This window comes from Crotalus tigris, unplaced genomic scaffold (genome assembly GCF_016545835.1).
Source record: "Crotalus tigris isolate CLP2741 ecotype Arizona unplaced genomic scaffold, ASM1654583v1 scf7180000017834.3080900, whole genome shotgun sequence".
NCBI lineage: Eukaryota > Metazoa > Chordata > Lepidosauria > Squamata > Viperidae > Crotalus > Crotalus tigris.
Genome location: NW_024096662.1, coordinates 1,040,438 through 1,056,045, shown reverse-complemented (window position 1 = coordinate 1,056,045; position 15,608 = coordinate 1,040,438). Strand labels below are relative to the sequence as shown.

Genomic DNA, 15,608 nt, shown 5'->3' with positions numbered 1-15,608 from the left:
TAAAAGTGCAAGAGAACATAATACTGGGTTCACCCATATGTATCATATGACATCTTTATATTATTGTCCTGCTTACCATGTTTCTGCCCCCATCTTTCCAAAACCATTAAGTGCAGCCCCTATCCAGTAGAGAGTTATTTGGCTAATGTAATATAATAGCCCAATAAGGGTAAAAATGCTTTAGAGTGAATCTTTGTTTTCTTGGAACAGTGAAGAAATTCTCATTCTGATTTGCACCTAAAGATTTGCCCTTCTTTCCTGCAACTACATGGTCCACGCAACATTTTTGCCTTCCTCTGGGTCCTAGTAATACTCACTGGTAGAGCTTCAGAGAGGATTTCATTTTCTGGTCCACTACAGCATCTGGAATGGCTGGTTGGATGTTTCTCTTCTCTCCGAGCACATAGAACATGATTTTCATGAGTGCAGGAGATGTATCTTCATTCTCACCATCCACTATAGCCACGTGTGCTCGGCCACCACGCTCTCGGTCACGAATGTCTTTGGCTAGATTCATGCCCTGTGGAAAAGGTCACCATCCCAAGGCAATGTCAGAAGTTGCAAAAGAAAATCAGAATAGTGCTGAACTAACAGAGAGATCCAGAAATAAGACTGGATACTATATTGTGGCTCAAGCCCTACATGATTGTGTCACACAAACAAACAAACAAACACACACACACAGATCAGAAATTTGGCAACCTCAAGTAACTCATAGAGAAGCAATCCTACAGTAGATTCCTTAACATTTGATTTCATTCCTGCTACAGGAAGAAGGTGAGTATGACTTTTTTCATGCAACAGAATTTGGAGAACGACAGATATTTCCAGGGTGGAAATTTCTGAAGAAGATAAATTATGAGAATGTTGTTCAAAGTGAGGGCATTCTTGAGTTGTTCATGAGTGCTGAAATAAAGTAGATGCTAGTTAACATCTGGAGAAATGGAGAATAAGGAAACCATCAGCTAGATTGTGCCACTGCATTTCACTAAAATTTTAATTTCGCTAAACTGTATTATTGAACAAGTAGCATGTACATACTCAAAGTATCCTTTATACTCTCAGCTGTTTATTTGTGGTATTGATTCAAGAATGCAAAGGGCATGTCCTAAAAAAATCTTAAGCCCAGAATATGGCATGGGAGGGATAGGTTGCTAAGGAGAGGAGCAATTTCCAAAGATGAACCGTTTACAATACTGCAGTAATCTCTTTCCTCTCTTTTTTTGCTTCACATTAGAATTAATATATTTCAATATCTTCTGGTTAAGTATATCTATTAGAGAATGGATGAAAATGACAATAGCTTTTTGAACGCATTTATGAATTTATGAATGGCTGTTGAACTACATCAATTCCTGAGTGGCTATTTGCTTCCATAGTGAACTACTTCTCAAGATGATTCAGAAAATGTTCCATGGCATTCTTTTTAAAAAGATTTATCCCATTGTCCTGTTTCCTTTCTTTTCTTAAGTGGTTTATATGGCCACCCATCCCAACATAGAGACTCTAGGTGGCTAACAATACATAAACATATACCAACAAAACAACAATAAAATAAAAACAATATAACCAAATACCCAAAAAATCTTCTCCCACTGAACACATATAAACAAAACAATATAGATGATATACTGGTAGTGGCTACGTTTGCTTCCTATTTCTATTTCTAATATGTGTGTGCTGTTAGCTACAGGGGTTCTTGTTTTTAGATTTCAGGTATCAAATTTCCTTATATCCATCATTGCACAAAGCTCAAAGTCCAAACTCCTCTTTCCCTGTCTCTCCACCCAGCTTCCTCCATTTACACCTGCCACACCTTCAGCCGTTCCAAGCGGTTGCTTTCCGGACCATTCCACTGGATGATGAGCTTCCCCAAGTCCAACAAAAAGACATCTCCCAAATTGAAGCTGTTCCAGCTCATCTCCACCTATTCAAGAAAAGCAACAGAGCTGAGAGAAGACTAAAATAAAGGAACCACAGCTGGATTCTCAAGGAAGGGTATTCTGGGGGGGGGAGGGGAAGCAACTTTATCAAGGATAGAAGCCCAACATTTGCAAAAGTAGTGATCCCATGGCTATGTCATGAGCATAAAAGTGCTAGTAAATCTAAAAAATTTAAACATTTCATAGGAGATTCAGATCTTGCCAGAGTACAGGGATGAGTATGATTTTATGGCTCCCTTTATAAATGGCAAAAGTATCCTAAAGTACCTGGTACAGGTAGTTCTCAGTTTACAACCACAACAAAATTTCTGTTGCTAAGAGAGACATGTGTTGAGTTTCACCCCATTTTACGACCACAGTTGTTAAGTGAATCACTGCAGTTGTAAAGTTAGTAACATGGTTGTTAAGTGAATCTAGCTTCCCCATTGACTTTGCTTGTCAGGACGCAAAAAGGGATCACATGACCCCCGGGTCACTGCAACCATCATAAATATGAGTCGGTTGTCAAGTGTCTGAATTTTGATCACATGACCATGAAGATGCTGCAATGATTGTGTGAAAAACAGTCATAAGTCACTTTTTTAAGTGTTGTAACTTTGAATGGTCACTAAACAAACTGTTTTAAGTCGAGGATTATCTGTATTTTAACCCAGATAGCTCAAGGTAGGCAACCTTGGCTCTTTTATGACTCATGAACTTCAACTCCCAGAATTCCTGAGCCAGCATGGCTCAGCTTGGAAACCTCTCCCTTTCCCCTCCACATGGCTGGCTCAGGAATTCTGGGAATTGAAGTCCACGATCATAAAAGAGCCAAGATTGCCTACCCCCATACTAGCCCTTTCCATCCTCTTCCTCTTTGACCTCAGACCTACCTCTCCAGCCACTACATTTTTCTTCCCCTTTACATGCAGTAGCCGTTGCACATTGTACGTGTTGGTTTCCACGTGTTGCATGCCTGAGGCCACACCACCCTTCTTATACCTACAGAAGAAATACAGGGTGATTTGTGGACTGTAGACAATGTAACTCCACCATGATAATAAGTTCAGTCCTCCACAAAATGGAAAAAAAAATCTTTCCCCGATATGCCACATGTGAGAATAGACAGAGAGTCTTTATTATCCAATATCCTGTATGTCTTCGTGTTTTCCTTGCTTTCCACTTCTATCTTCAGACCATTCAGCCATTCACCTTCTTTCAAGCTGCTCTTTGTCATAAACATCACACTAAGTCTAGCCATTCTGACGGGAAACTATGATTTATGGCTTAGCGTGTTGTGTGAATCTAACCAAGTATAGCTTATCCAACAAAAAGTGGCTAAGCATAATGGGTTTGCATGATGAACCGAGTCATCATTATTTTAAATCCATAATTGTAAATCCACAAATATTCATATATTAAGTTCTGCATAAAACATTCAGCTTCTGTGCAATACTATCAATGGGCATTACTGTACTACTTTCTCCATACAGAATTTAAATAATTCTGTATAATAAGTAATACACTTACTCATCTGAAAGATGAATATATATTTTTTCCATCTCTCATTGCAGCAGTGGTGACACCTTTATTCCACTTCCATTAAAATGTCCTGTGGCTAAAGCTCTTTACCATGGAGTAAAAGAACAGCCTTAATCGTGGTCTCTTGCTTGTTCCAAAGATTATGAATTTCAGCTTGCTTTAAATAACAAGCAATAGAGTTTGTTTAGGCCAGGGGTCTTCAAACTTGGCCCTTTTATGACTTGTGGACTTCAACTCCCAGAATTCCTCATGCTGGCTGAGGAATTCTGGGAGTTGAAGTCCACAAGTCATAAAAGGGGTGCTGGCTGAGGAATTCTGGGAGTTGAAGTCCACAAGTCATAAAAGGGGTGCTGGCTGAGGAATTCTGGGAGTTGAAGTCCACAAGTCATAAAAGGGGTGCTGGCTGAGGAATTCTGGGAGTTGAAGTCCACAAGTCATAAAAGGGCCAAGTTTGAAGACCCCTGGTTTAGGCAATTGATCAGACAAAACCTTGCTATAATTTTATTTCATTTTTTGATTCTTGAGCAGCCACTCCTGATTCCCTTCCCCTATCTTTTGTTTATAACTTTGTTATAACATTTTTTTTTAATATATTGGAGGACCACTCCAAGCACACAACAAAACCGACGTGACTTCATGATCCCCTGGCTAAATCAATTCTAAGTTTCACCTTACAACCTGTCATGGCCCCCTCAGAGGCCAGTTCAGAGGAGGAGGAGGAAGAGTTGGAGCTGGGACCGTCCCAACAGGGAAAGCATACCAGGGGCTGAGGATGATGCTGTTCCAGGTCCCTCAGGCATTGGGAGAGGTGGTCCACCAGACAGAGATCTGCCGGCAGTGGTGCTGATAGCCAGCCAATCTCCTCTGATGAAGAACAGCTGCCTGCTCCACTGATCCAAGGGCAAGGAGGGTGGAGAGTAGGGCTGCAAGGCTACTCAGGAGGAGGTTGCCCCACCCCTTCTCACTAGGAACACCTGGAGGGGAGCAACTTAAGGAGAAGCCGCGGGGAGTTAGTCTTTGCCAAACAATTGTTTGTTTTGGCTCACACTCCCCCGGCTTTTATTGTGCCTGTTGCTGTTTGCCTTGCCTCCCTTGGAAGATTGCTCTTTGCATTTTGTTTTGGACCTCGCCCTTTTCTGGTAGCCTGCTTCACTGGGGCTTTGGAACTGCTTCTTTTCTGAGACCTGTTTCTTGTCCTGAGGACTGCCCTTGTATTGGGCCTGGGCACTGCTGGTGGATTGGGCTTAGAATCCAGGACCTTGCCCTATGAGCATGCTCTTACTCTGTGGGCTTTCTTTGTACTATAGGGGACTGTTGTTTGGGGCAGTCAGGATGGCTGCCTTCAGGATACCATGAGGATGGAGCCTTAACTGGTTTTGGAGGGTGATTGGCTAGAACATTGTTTAAGAGAAATAAAGAACTCTCTAGAGCAGGGGTCTTCAAACTTGGCCCTTTTATGACTTGTGGACTTCAACTCCCAGAATGCCTCAGCAAGCCATGCTGGCTGAGGAATTTTGGGAGTTGAAGTCCACAAGTCCTAAAAGGGCCAAATTTGAAGACAACTGCTCTAGAGGCTTGCCTTGCCGTGACCACTTGGGTCAGAACACAACCCTGGTCACTCTGCCCATCCAAATTAGCTCTATTTTGTTTTTTCTTAATTCCAAATATTGTAGACCAAAATTGCATATAGAAAACACATGAAAAACAGACACATATTTCTAAATCCACAGCAGAGCTACTTTGGACAACTGTTGCTAGTCAAGATAATCAACCTGTTGATCTGTCCAACATGGACAGCTCTACTCTTGGATGAAAAAAAAAAAAAGAAACCAAAATTATGCAGACTGGTCCCAAAAGAATGGTACAGAGCCTTACGTACACAAGGCCTTCCTTGAAGTAACTCCGAAATGTGTCACTCTCATGACTTTGGGTTTCACGGTGCTGTACAGCAACTCCACCCAGGTACTCATCCATTTGTGTTGTGTAAATGGCAGCTGCACCTTGTTCATCTTGAGATGATGAACTCCCCAGCCAGAAATGGATGTCATAGGTGAACGTATTCTGAATCTTGTGTGTCTGAGTTAGAAAAAAGGATTAACTAGCATCAAATCAACTATGTTCATTTCAAAGTCCTGAAACTCAGTTCTGTAAACAACACAGTGCCATACATGATCATTAATGAAGTTTGCTTACTATTATAAATAGTAATCCACTATTTCATTTCACTTATACGAGCTCTAAATCTTCAGTAAAAACAATACGTAAACAATTTGTATTTAGTTAAAAATATAGTAAAATAAATAAGGAAGCAGACCAGTTCTCTTTTTTTAATGATCAGCTATCTTGGTAAGCTTGTAACATTTCACCTGCTTGTATCACATGCAAAGGAATAAGGTATTACAGGATTTGTACTTAGATTTAACTCAATTTCTTCTATGCCTCTATCTATCTCTTATACATTTCATCTCATTATGACAATAACCCAGAATATATACAATGCAAAGAGATGTGTATTCTCACATTTCACAAATAATAAAAAGGTGGGAATGAATAGAATATGGGAAATAGATTTTGGATGTCTACACTAGTTTTTGGCCAAATATAGCTTTCAATGAAGTTTCCAATAAACAAAAATAGGGTAGTAAGGGAGCTAACATTTAAAGTGTAACAGTTTTTTAAATAAACAAGAGAAAACTAAGCTTTTATTTATCACTTGATAAATAAAATTGTTAGAATGTTCGAAGTATTGGCTCTTTTTATACTTAAATACTTATAGTAGATTAATTGAAGTCATTGGAAAATTCCATAGTCAGTGGATCTATTCGGATTAAGATTAGCTCTAATCAATCATCTTGTAGAGATTCAAAAATAATCTTTTAAGATAAGGCCAAAACAAATTATTCCTAGTTTGAGAAAAAGTGGTGCTTAACCACACCTGAAAACTAATGCCAGAGATGAGCTTTGAACTGGGTGTGTTTTAATTAATTAAAGTCTTCTCTGCAATATCTGCTGCATCAGCTTTCAATAGTTTTTCACCTATGTGCAGATTTTAAGTGAGACCTATGTTCTCACATATTTTGCATTATGTACTACTACTACTACATAATATGTAACACAGTTCCCCAACCTTTCTGGCTTTGTGGACTGGCTGGGGGTGGGTGGAGGAAAGGGGATGATTCCACGCAAATGGGGGGGGCAAGCACGCACAGCTCTATTTGCACAAGCGGTGGGCACACAGCCCCGCTGCTTGCACAAATGGAATGTGTGAATGCACTTACACGCCACTCATGCAATTGGGGATGCACACATATGTGCTCACATGCCCGTTCCATGGCCCAGTTCTAAATGGCTCAAGACCCTGGAATGGGCTGCAGCCCAAGCGTTGGGGACCCCTGGTATCAATATAATGATCTGTCAGTCACGGCACGTTTTTGACAAAAAAAAAAAAATAAGAAAACCAAATTGTTTTTTGACCTAAAAAAATGATTTTAAAAAAATAGTCAAATGGAATCTAAATAGGTGTGGTTTTGAAAACTACCTGCAATTTAATGAGCTCTGGCAGATACCCCAGTAATAATGTATAACCAGTAATAAAAGTATGTAACATTGCTCCTGTTCTAATTCTGCACTGTCAATAGTACAGGATTAGCTGAACTTCCCATGGAAAAAGGCAAGCTTTGCATATCTGTGTCAAATATTTTTACATTTGTCCCTAGCCATGCACAAGCTTCCATGCCAGCCACCTTCCTCACTCTAAGTTTATTATGTCCCAGCATTCAGTCCCCATAGTTCAGATGATATGAAACACCCCTCTACTTTTCTTAATTCCTTTTACCGCAAGCACAATATAGGCATCCCCTTCATAGAAGTTCCTGTAGGTCTTGGGTGGTACAGGCACCATCTCCATGTTCTAGAAAGAAAAGGGGAACAGAATCAGGAGACTTAAAAAAAAAAAAGACCTCTCATAAACAGGTAGTCCTTGACTTACAGCATAGTTAAGCCCAATATCCATTGCTAAGCAAGGCAGTTGTTAACTGAATCCCATTTTACACATTTTGTTTTGCTACAGTTATTAAGGGAATCACTGCAGTTGTTAATGAATTATGCGGTCATTAAATGAAATATGGCTTTCCCCCATTGACTTTGATTGTTGAAAGCCAGATGGGAAGCTTACAAATGGTGATCACATGACCCTGGGACAGGGCAACAGTCATAAATACATGTCAGTTGCCAAGCGCCTGAATTTTGATCATGTGACCCTGAGGATGCTGCAATGGTTGTAAGTGTGAAAACTGGTCATAAGTCACTTTTTCAGTGCCATTGTAACTTTGAAAGTCATTAAATCAGTGGTTCTCAACCTGTGGGTCAAACGACCATTTCATGGGGGTCGCCAAACAAGGCTGTCCGCCATTTCCCCCCCTTTTCTTTGGCCACGCCCCTGGCACCCGATGATGAATAAGTGGTTGGGGGTCACCACAACATGGGGAACTGTATTATGGGGTCGCGGCATTAGAAAGGTTGAGAACCACTGCATTAAATGAATGGTTGTAACTTGAGGATTACCTGTCTTTTCTCTCCTGCTCTGCTTGTTCTTCTGACAAATTTCTTCAGCTTTTAAAATATATCTTTTCTGTCTATGGAGATTCTCAATCATCCCGGTCATAGTTGTCCCAAAGGTGCTTTTCAAAAGGCAATTAGACTTTCTTGTTTGTTTGTTTTTTCCTTGAAGACATTTCACTTCTTAACCAAGAAGCTGAAGAACTAAAGAAGCTTCTTGCATGAGAAGTGAAAAGTTTTCAAGAAAAAAAAAAAAACCAAGAGAGTCCTGTCACCATTTGAAAAGCACCTTTGGGAGCTACCTTTTATGTGCTTCATTTGAGTCCTACAGATTCAATCATACATACAGCTGGATAGGAAGTAGACGGCCCAATCTATGTTCTGAAATACCGTCCTTCTCCTTCAAAGAGTCCCCCTAAAAACATTTTTTTTTTACAGGATCTCTTGAAAGTCCTGATTTCTTGATGGGGAAAGTAGGGAGAGCGACACAGAATATCATTCCTGCCCATTCTGGTTTGTTTATGCAATTTCATATTACCTCAGTTTTAGACCGTTCTAAGCCGTTTATACTTCAACAATGCACATAATTAAAACCAGTTATCAAAACAACACAAGGGTCATCACTGTGTAAAATAACAAGCATTATACAAGGCACTCGTCCCTCAACATTCATTCCCAGTGTCGCATTCTTGTTCTCTGAAGGCCTTCCAGAACAAGCAGGGTTTTTTTTTTTTATGAGCCATCTCAAGAGAAAGGGCAGTTCTTGCCCCTGAATGGAGCTATTTCATAGGAGAGGAGCCTCCACCAAGACGCCCACCTCCCTGAGATCCAGTTTGCTTTAGAACAGTGTTTCTCAACCTCGGCAACTTTAAGATGTGTGGACTTCAACTCCCAGAATTCCCCAGCCAGCTATGCTGGCTGGGGAATTCTGGGAGTTGAAGTCCACACATCTTAAAGTTGCCGAGGTTGAGAAACACTGCTTTAGAAAATCATACATACAAATAGCACCTGCTGGAACCCAGAGATATTGAAAGAATTGCGCTGGCCAACAGGATGGGATAATTTTATCATTTTTTTCCCTGCTGCACTGGCAGGAGGATCCTTTCTTTAAAACTGCCTTTTGCACAGAGAGGAAAACCCTTGTGTCTGCCATGAAGACTATCTATCGTAACTTGACTGCAAAAATCCAGACAGTCTCTAGATGGCACCAAGGCCTTTGCTACCAATTAATAATTGCCTGTATTTTGTATTTTACAGATAGTCCAGGGTGGGGAGGGCTGAACTTATCGGCTGAAAGCTGACAGCCTGGGTTTGAGACCTAAGCACTGCAGGATGGGGTGAGCTCCTGTTACTTGCCCCAGCTCCTGCTCACAGAAGTTTGAAAGCATGCAAGTGCGAGTAGATAAAAAGGTACTATTTCTGTAGAAAGGTAATAATGTATCGTGTGCCTTGGCCAGGGCTAGGCAACTTTGGCTCTTTTATGACTCATGGACTTCAACTCCCAGAATTCCTGAGCCAGCATGGCCTTGGCGTATAGCCATGCTGGCCACATGACCATAGAAATGTCTTTGGACAAATCTGGCTCCCTCCTCTAAGAAACAGAGATGAGCACCGTCCCCTATATAGAGTGCTTTACTTTACTCCTACACTTCGCCTTTACTTTACAGGTAGTCCTTGACTTACTACCATAACTGAGACGGGAATTTCCATGGTTAAGCCAGGCAGTTCTAAATAAGCTGAACCCAATTTTATAACCTCTTTTGCCATAGTTGTTAAGCAAATCATTGCAATTGTGAAGTGGTCTTTAAGCAAATCCAGCTTTCCTCTATTGACTTTGTGGGCCGGAATTTGGCTGGGAAGGTGGGAATCACATAACACCCCTCCCCAAGATGCTGCAAATATTGTAAATACATGGCAGGATGCCAAGCACCCAAATTTTGATCACATGACCAGAGGTTGTAAGTGGGAGGACTGGTTGTAAGTCACATTTTCAGTGCCGTTGTAACTTTGAACAGTCACTAAATGAATGGTGGTAAGTCAAGGACTACTTGTATAAGGCAGCCCTGCTTAGCATACTTTACTCCATAGAGCAGGCTAGTCACAAGAAGCTTCCTGTATAAATGTCAAATATGTAGAGCAGAATTGAGTTGGGAAGCATAACAAGAAGGGTGGGAAGTGGGTAGCCCTTTAGGCCTGCTGTATCTTAACCCTTTCCCTGGCTGCTACCATACTTACATTTTTACAATATTTTTCCTGAAAATTGTTTCCCATAAAATATGCCTAGATCATTTCTTAAAATAGGGGATTAACTACCAGCCGTTAAGTTGCTTTTATTTTTTTTTCCAGTTTGCATTAGTTTTTGCTATTATAATTATAATTGATAATAAAATTACTATCAAAGCCTAACAGATAAGGCCAAAATAAACATTTAAGTCTGAATTTATTACACATAGCCAGTATGTTCAGCCTTGTGTTTTAAAGAATTCCATTTTTCTGCAATATTAATATTAGATTTTGGTAACACCTTTTTGATTTTCCTGAGGCTGGCTCCAGGCTTTGGGAAATTACAAGTTGGGTAGCTCTTGTGGAATACTGGGAGGTTAGAATACCACCAATGGCTGGTTTTCTTCTACAGAGGACCTCTGTCCATCGGTTCTGTGCACTTTTGTGCATATTCACATTTATTCTCACCTCAATTCTCCATATCTGAAGTCCAGGTGTGGTTTTGTTCAGAGTCTTGGTGACTTTAGTATTAAGTTCCGGCATGACGACCAATCCTTTGTAGCTGGATTTGAACAAGGAATGGAAAAGAACATTAGCAACGATCAAGGTCATAAATAGCATGTGCCAAATTATATTTGAACTTTCCAGATGTAACTTGGCCAGCCTTGGAATCCCCAGGCTTCATCTCTACAGTACTTGGTTCTAATTAGCTGGATATTGCTTGCTTGCTTATTTATTTATTTATAGGCAGACAAGGAATATCTTACCATTTGTATTCATTCAGCTCATGTGCTTAAATGAACGCTTCACACTTCCTTGGGATGCTAAACCTGTACAGCTTGAGCATCAATAGTTAGCAAGCCCAGTTTTGGAGAATTACGATCTTAACTATTAGGCAGATAAACTCAGTGCAGTAGGCATCTTAAGAGAGATTGAGAGCACACAAGGTTTTGCCTTCATCTAATCTGTGAATTTCAGGGCAGGCCTTTGAGCATCCTTGGGAATTTTCCAATAAGAAGAAAAGTTCCAACGCAGGGTATAATTATCAGTGTGCTTAATGCACATTTTGCTCCAGGACATTTGCGTCATTTCCTTATGTATGTGCTTTTTCGGTAATATGCCATAACAGAAACACAGCGTAGAAGTCTTAAAAATAGATTTAATATGCTTGGGCCACACTATCATTTATTGTTGTTGCTGTTGTTCACTTGACAATTTCAGATAATTTTTAAAGAAAAGAATCCCAATTTCCGGAAGAGGAATATGGAAATCAAGACGCATTGTTGATCCATTTATCTCAACATTGTCTTCATTGACTGGCAGCAAGATTTTAGATGGGAATCTCTTCCAGCATTATCTGGAGAAGCCAGGAATTACATTTGAGGCTTTCTGCTCACATTCCTGAGCAGCAGTCATTCCCTCACTCTTGGAAACATTAATGAGAATTCTCAGAATGTTCAGCGGAATCAGTGGGAAAGTTTTTTGCAATGCAATGAGCAGAAATTGCCATGTCTGGTATAGTTTGCTATCATGTTGACAATCAGCAGCTTTCTTCATTGGCTAACATAATACAATTTTTAAATTGCTTCAGTTTTAAGCCATTGAAATCTTTTGTCAAAGTAGCTGAACTTTATATTAGGGTCTGCTAGAAATTTCTCATCTTTTAATTGTGGGTTGTGTGGTGGTCTGGGGCAGGAAGTGGGGCTAATCAACTGTGGTGATACAGGTAGTCCTCGACTTACAGTGATTTGTTTGGTGACCATTTGAAGTTACAACAGCACTGAAAAAAGTGACTTATGATCATTTTTGACCTGTAATGACCGTTGCAGCATCCCTGTGGTCACTTGATCAAAATTTGGATGCTTGGCAACTGGCATGCATTTATGACTGTTACAGTGTATCAAGGTCATGTGATCACCTTTTGCGAACTTCTGACAAGCAAAGTCAATGGGTAAGTTACATCCATTTAAGAATCACATTACTACTTTGATAAATGCAGTGATTGGGGCAAGAAAGGCCTAAAACGGGGCAAAACTCACTTAATAACTGTCTTGCTTAGGTACAGAAATTTTAGGCTCAGTTGTGGTCCATAAGTCAAAGATTATCTGTAGAGGTAAACCTGACTGATAAGGGAGACTTAAAAGCTTCAGCTGTTGTTGGAGAACTGACTTTCCAATATCTGTCATACTGTTACCCAGTTGTAACAGGGCAAATCTAAGCAAATGCAACTATTATCTCATTAGGCACCCTAATTCTCAAATGACAGCCTTCAAAGGAACCTCCTTAATCCCATGGAGAGGCTCACATGGTTCTTTCTGAATCTAAGACTCTGCATTCTGCATTTTCTTTGCCAATTCCCTTTCATCCAAAGCATGGACTAACAGATCTACCATCTATGGGAAGCTTTTCCTTCCTTCCTGAATGTGACTCTTCCCTTCTCAAACCAAAGGTCCACACAGATTCTCCAGCTAGACTGCAGAATCTTAATTTGTGCATTAACAAATTTAAGAGGGGTCCTTGGTGCTCTCTGAGTTTGCTTGTTTTCTTGCAAACGTTTTCATTACCCAAATTAGGTGACATCAACAGTGCACTGATGATGTTATCTAATTTAGGTAATGAAACATCTGCAAGGAAACGAGCAAGCTCAGAGAGCACCAAGGACCCTTCATTTCAACCCCAAGCTATAAATATTCTCCTTGATTGGTACAAAATTAAGAGTTAAACAGGAGGATTCTGCTATCCTCCATTCAGAAAGGCTTCTCATACTGGGGAAACCCATGACAGCACTGGAATCAGAGCAGCTCAAGAGAAGCCTCCTCTCTGGATTGTAAAGCTTGTGGTTTTTCTCAGCTATCACACTGCAAACACACTGCTTTCAGTCCTTATCTTGGAGCACGGCAACTGTGATATTATATAAACCAAGTTGGAGCATGGACAAGCTGGGGTTCAGGCTCCACCAGAATGCAACATATACACACCCCAACCCACTCCCCACAGTTCCTGATCTTGGCCAGTGGGGCCAGTGCCAGGAGCCGGCTCTCTACATCCCCAGAACAAACCTCTTACCTTGGCTGTGGTGTCTGCTTAGTGGGCACGCAGCACCTTGGAGAAAGACTGTGCCTGAACAGAGGAAGTGCCAGGGCGACCTTTGTTCCTTCCTTCCCTCTGTCGCCACCAGCTTTTGCCATATAAGGGCAGGAATGCCTAGGAAGGAAAGAAGGAGAGCCAAAGTCCCTGCAGATCCACCTGAGTTGTGTCCTTGGCCTGGTTTAAGATCTAGCTCGCAATTGAAAGACTACTCACCTGTTCTTTTGGAGGAAGCCTGCCTCACCTGTGACCTCCAGAGAAACAAATGCAGCCTGCTTGCCACTTTATGGTGGTAACACCCCACCACCACCTTTTTTTCAATCCTGGGCAAAAAAGATGGATGGATGGTTTTACTGAGTGTTCTTGAGTAGCTGTAAGTTTGCCCTCAGACAGGCTGGTCATCATTTCATTGCATTTAATTTACTCTTCCTCCTTGGTCCTTGTCTTCCTGCTAATTTGGAAATAACAAACCAGATTGTCAATTGCTCCACTGAGGCTCAGAACAAATCATTTTCTTCATAATAATGATATACTCTCCAAAGGAGTAATGCTTCTGTTTTTTATTTTAAAAAAAGTTATCATTCTGTTTGTCTTGTTTAGTTTTTATTATTCTTGTGTAGCTATTTATTATTTATTATATTTCTTTCCTGCTCTTCTTCCAAGAGTTCAAGGCAGCTTATAGGGGGTTATCCCTGCAACTGATCGTCACAAGATAGGCTGTGTTAAGAGTGAGTTATTGGCCCAAAGTCACACAGTGAGTTTCCATGTGAAACTGGACCTTCCCAGGCTCAGTCCAATATTTTAACCATTATGGTTGTTTTGTGATTAGACAGACTGGCAACCATTTTGTGAAAGAGCATGAGAATTAGACTCCCTCTTTATCTACCCTGTGAACATAAAACTAATTTATCTGCTCTGGAAAAATTACTCAAGAGTAAAGAGGGACAAAAGATAAGCAGGCCGAAAATGTCCAATTGAAATACAGGTCCAGATTTTCTGAGAGCTAATTGCATGCAATAATACATGATGAATCAAATCAAACTGAATAGTTTTATTATGATCATAGATCAGAAAAGAGTACATAGTTGAAACATTGTCCTCTGGGAAAAGTTCAGTATTTTTGCCTGAATGTAGTAGTAGAATGTCATGGGGAGGAGACAAAAGTGTTTCCAAGTGCCAAAGGAAATTTGACACTGAGTAGACCAGAGTCAAATACTTCCTCAGTGGTCTCAAATTTTAGCAGCTCAGCAAAATCCTAGTGCCAGCTAATACATCCAACATTCTCAGTAATGTAAATGCAAATGATTTCTGCCTTGCCTTTATAATATTTTATTTTCTGCTGTAGCACCCATCCTGTGGAGGAACATCATACTCACCCCAACCCCAGGTGAGACGGGCCCCATCCTAGTTGTCCTTTCAGACTTCCCTCAAAACTTGGAGGGTCAACAGGTCTGAAGGAAATAGTGATTTAATGAGGTGACATCATTGTTTTTAATATCTGATGCTCTCACTTAGCCTTTTAATAATAATAATAATATCATTTTAATAGTGAAACTTTTAAAATATCATTTCATTTTTTTATTGTCTGCCACCCAAAGTCAAATTTTGTGAGATGGGCAGCCATATAAATAGGATAAAGAAATAAATGAAATTTATCAAGTTTATCCATTTGTTTTGATTTTGCAAGAATATTTTCCACAACATAATCTCAACAATCACAAGTGAAACAGGAGTTGTCCCAAATTTTTGGCACATTACTTTTCCTACAGCCTATTCTTACTATATTATACTCTTTCAGGATATAATATCTATATTTACTGTATAATGGCATTCATGAGAGAGAGTACATCTTTTCTCTTTTACTCCGAGAGGTTATAGTTTATTCACATGTAGTATCTATAATATAGGGACATTGATGATTATGCAACATATATGATTTTCCTATAATGAGAAAATCAGATATAGAAAATAAGGTTCTGTAATGGTTATATGGAAGAGAAAAAACACCTTGAGGTATAGGGATTAGTTGGACCAACTCCTAGCCATGGAAATTCACTGGGCTATTAGTTAAATAATATGTTATTATGTAAAACAAATGCAAGGAAAGAGCATTATGTATGTTGCCTTAAGCACCTGAAGGAAAGACAAGGTACAAATGAATGAACGAATAAATGAATTAATTGTGGCAATTGAGTTTGTCATGTGAGGATAAGAAATAATGCATTATTAACATTCTTTCACCACTACTGTCAAAATAGCTAGTTCTTTGAGTTTGCC

General features: G+C 40.1%; 1 protein-coding gene across 1 annotated transcript in view; it reads right to left on the bottom strand.

Annotated features, from left to right (window-relative positions):
• VIL1 (villin 1) overlaps nucleotides 1–13,460 on the bottom strand; it is a 31,022-nt gene extending 17,562 nt beyond the window's left edge. The window contains exons 1-7 of the mRNA XM_039343228.1: nucleotides 13,311–13,460; nucleotides 10,713–10,806; nucleotides 7,300–7,374; nucleotides 5,344–5,540; nucleotides 2,816–2,924; nucleotides 1,817–1,927; nucleotides 318–520 (exon numbers count right to left, since the gene is read on the bottom strand). Coding sequence (XP_039199162.1) covers nucleotides 318–520; nucleotides 1,817–1,927; nucleotides 2,816–2,924; nucleotides 5,344–5,540; nucleotides 7,300–7,374; nucleotides 10,713–10,806; nucleotides 13,311–13,432 — 911 coding nt within the window. The 5' untranslated portion in view covers nucleotides 13,433–13,460. The remainder of the gene's footprint in view (nucleotides 1–317; nucleotides 521–1,816; nucleotides 1,928–2,815; nucleotides 2,925–5,343; nucleotides 5,541–7,299; nucleotides 7,375–10,712; nucleotides 10,807–13,310) is intronic.
• Between the last annotated feature and the right edge of the window lie 2,148 nt (nucleotides 13,461–15,608).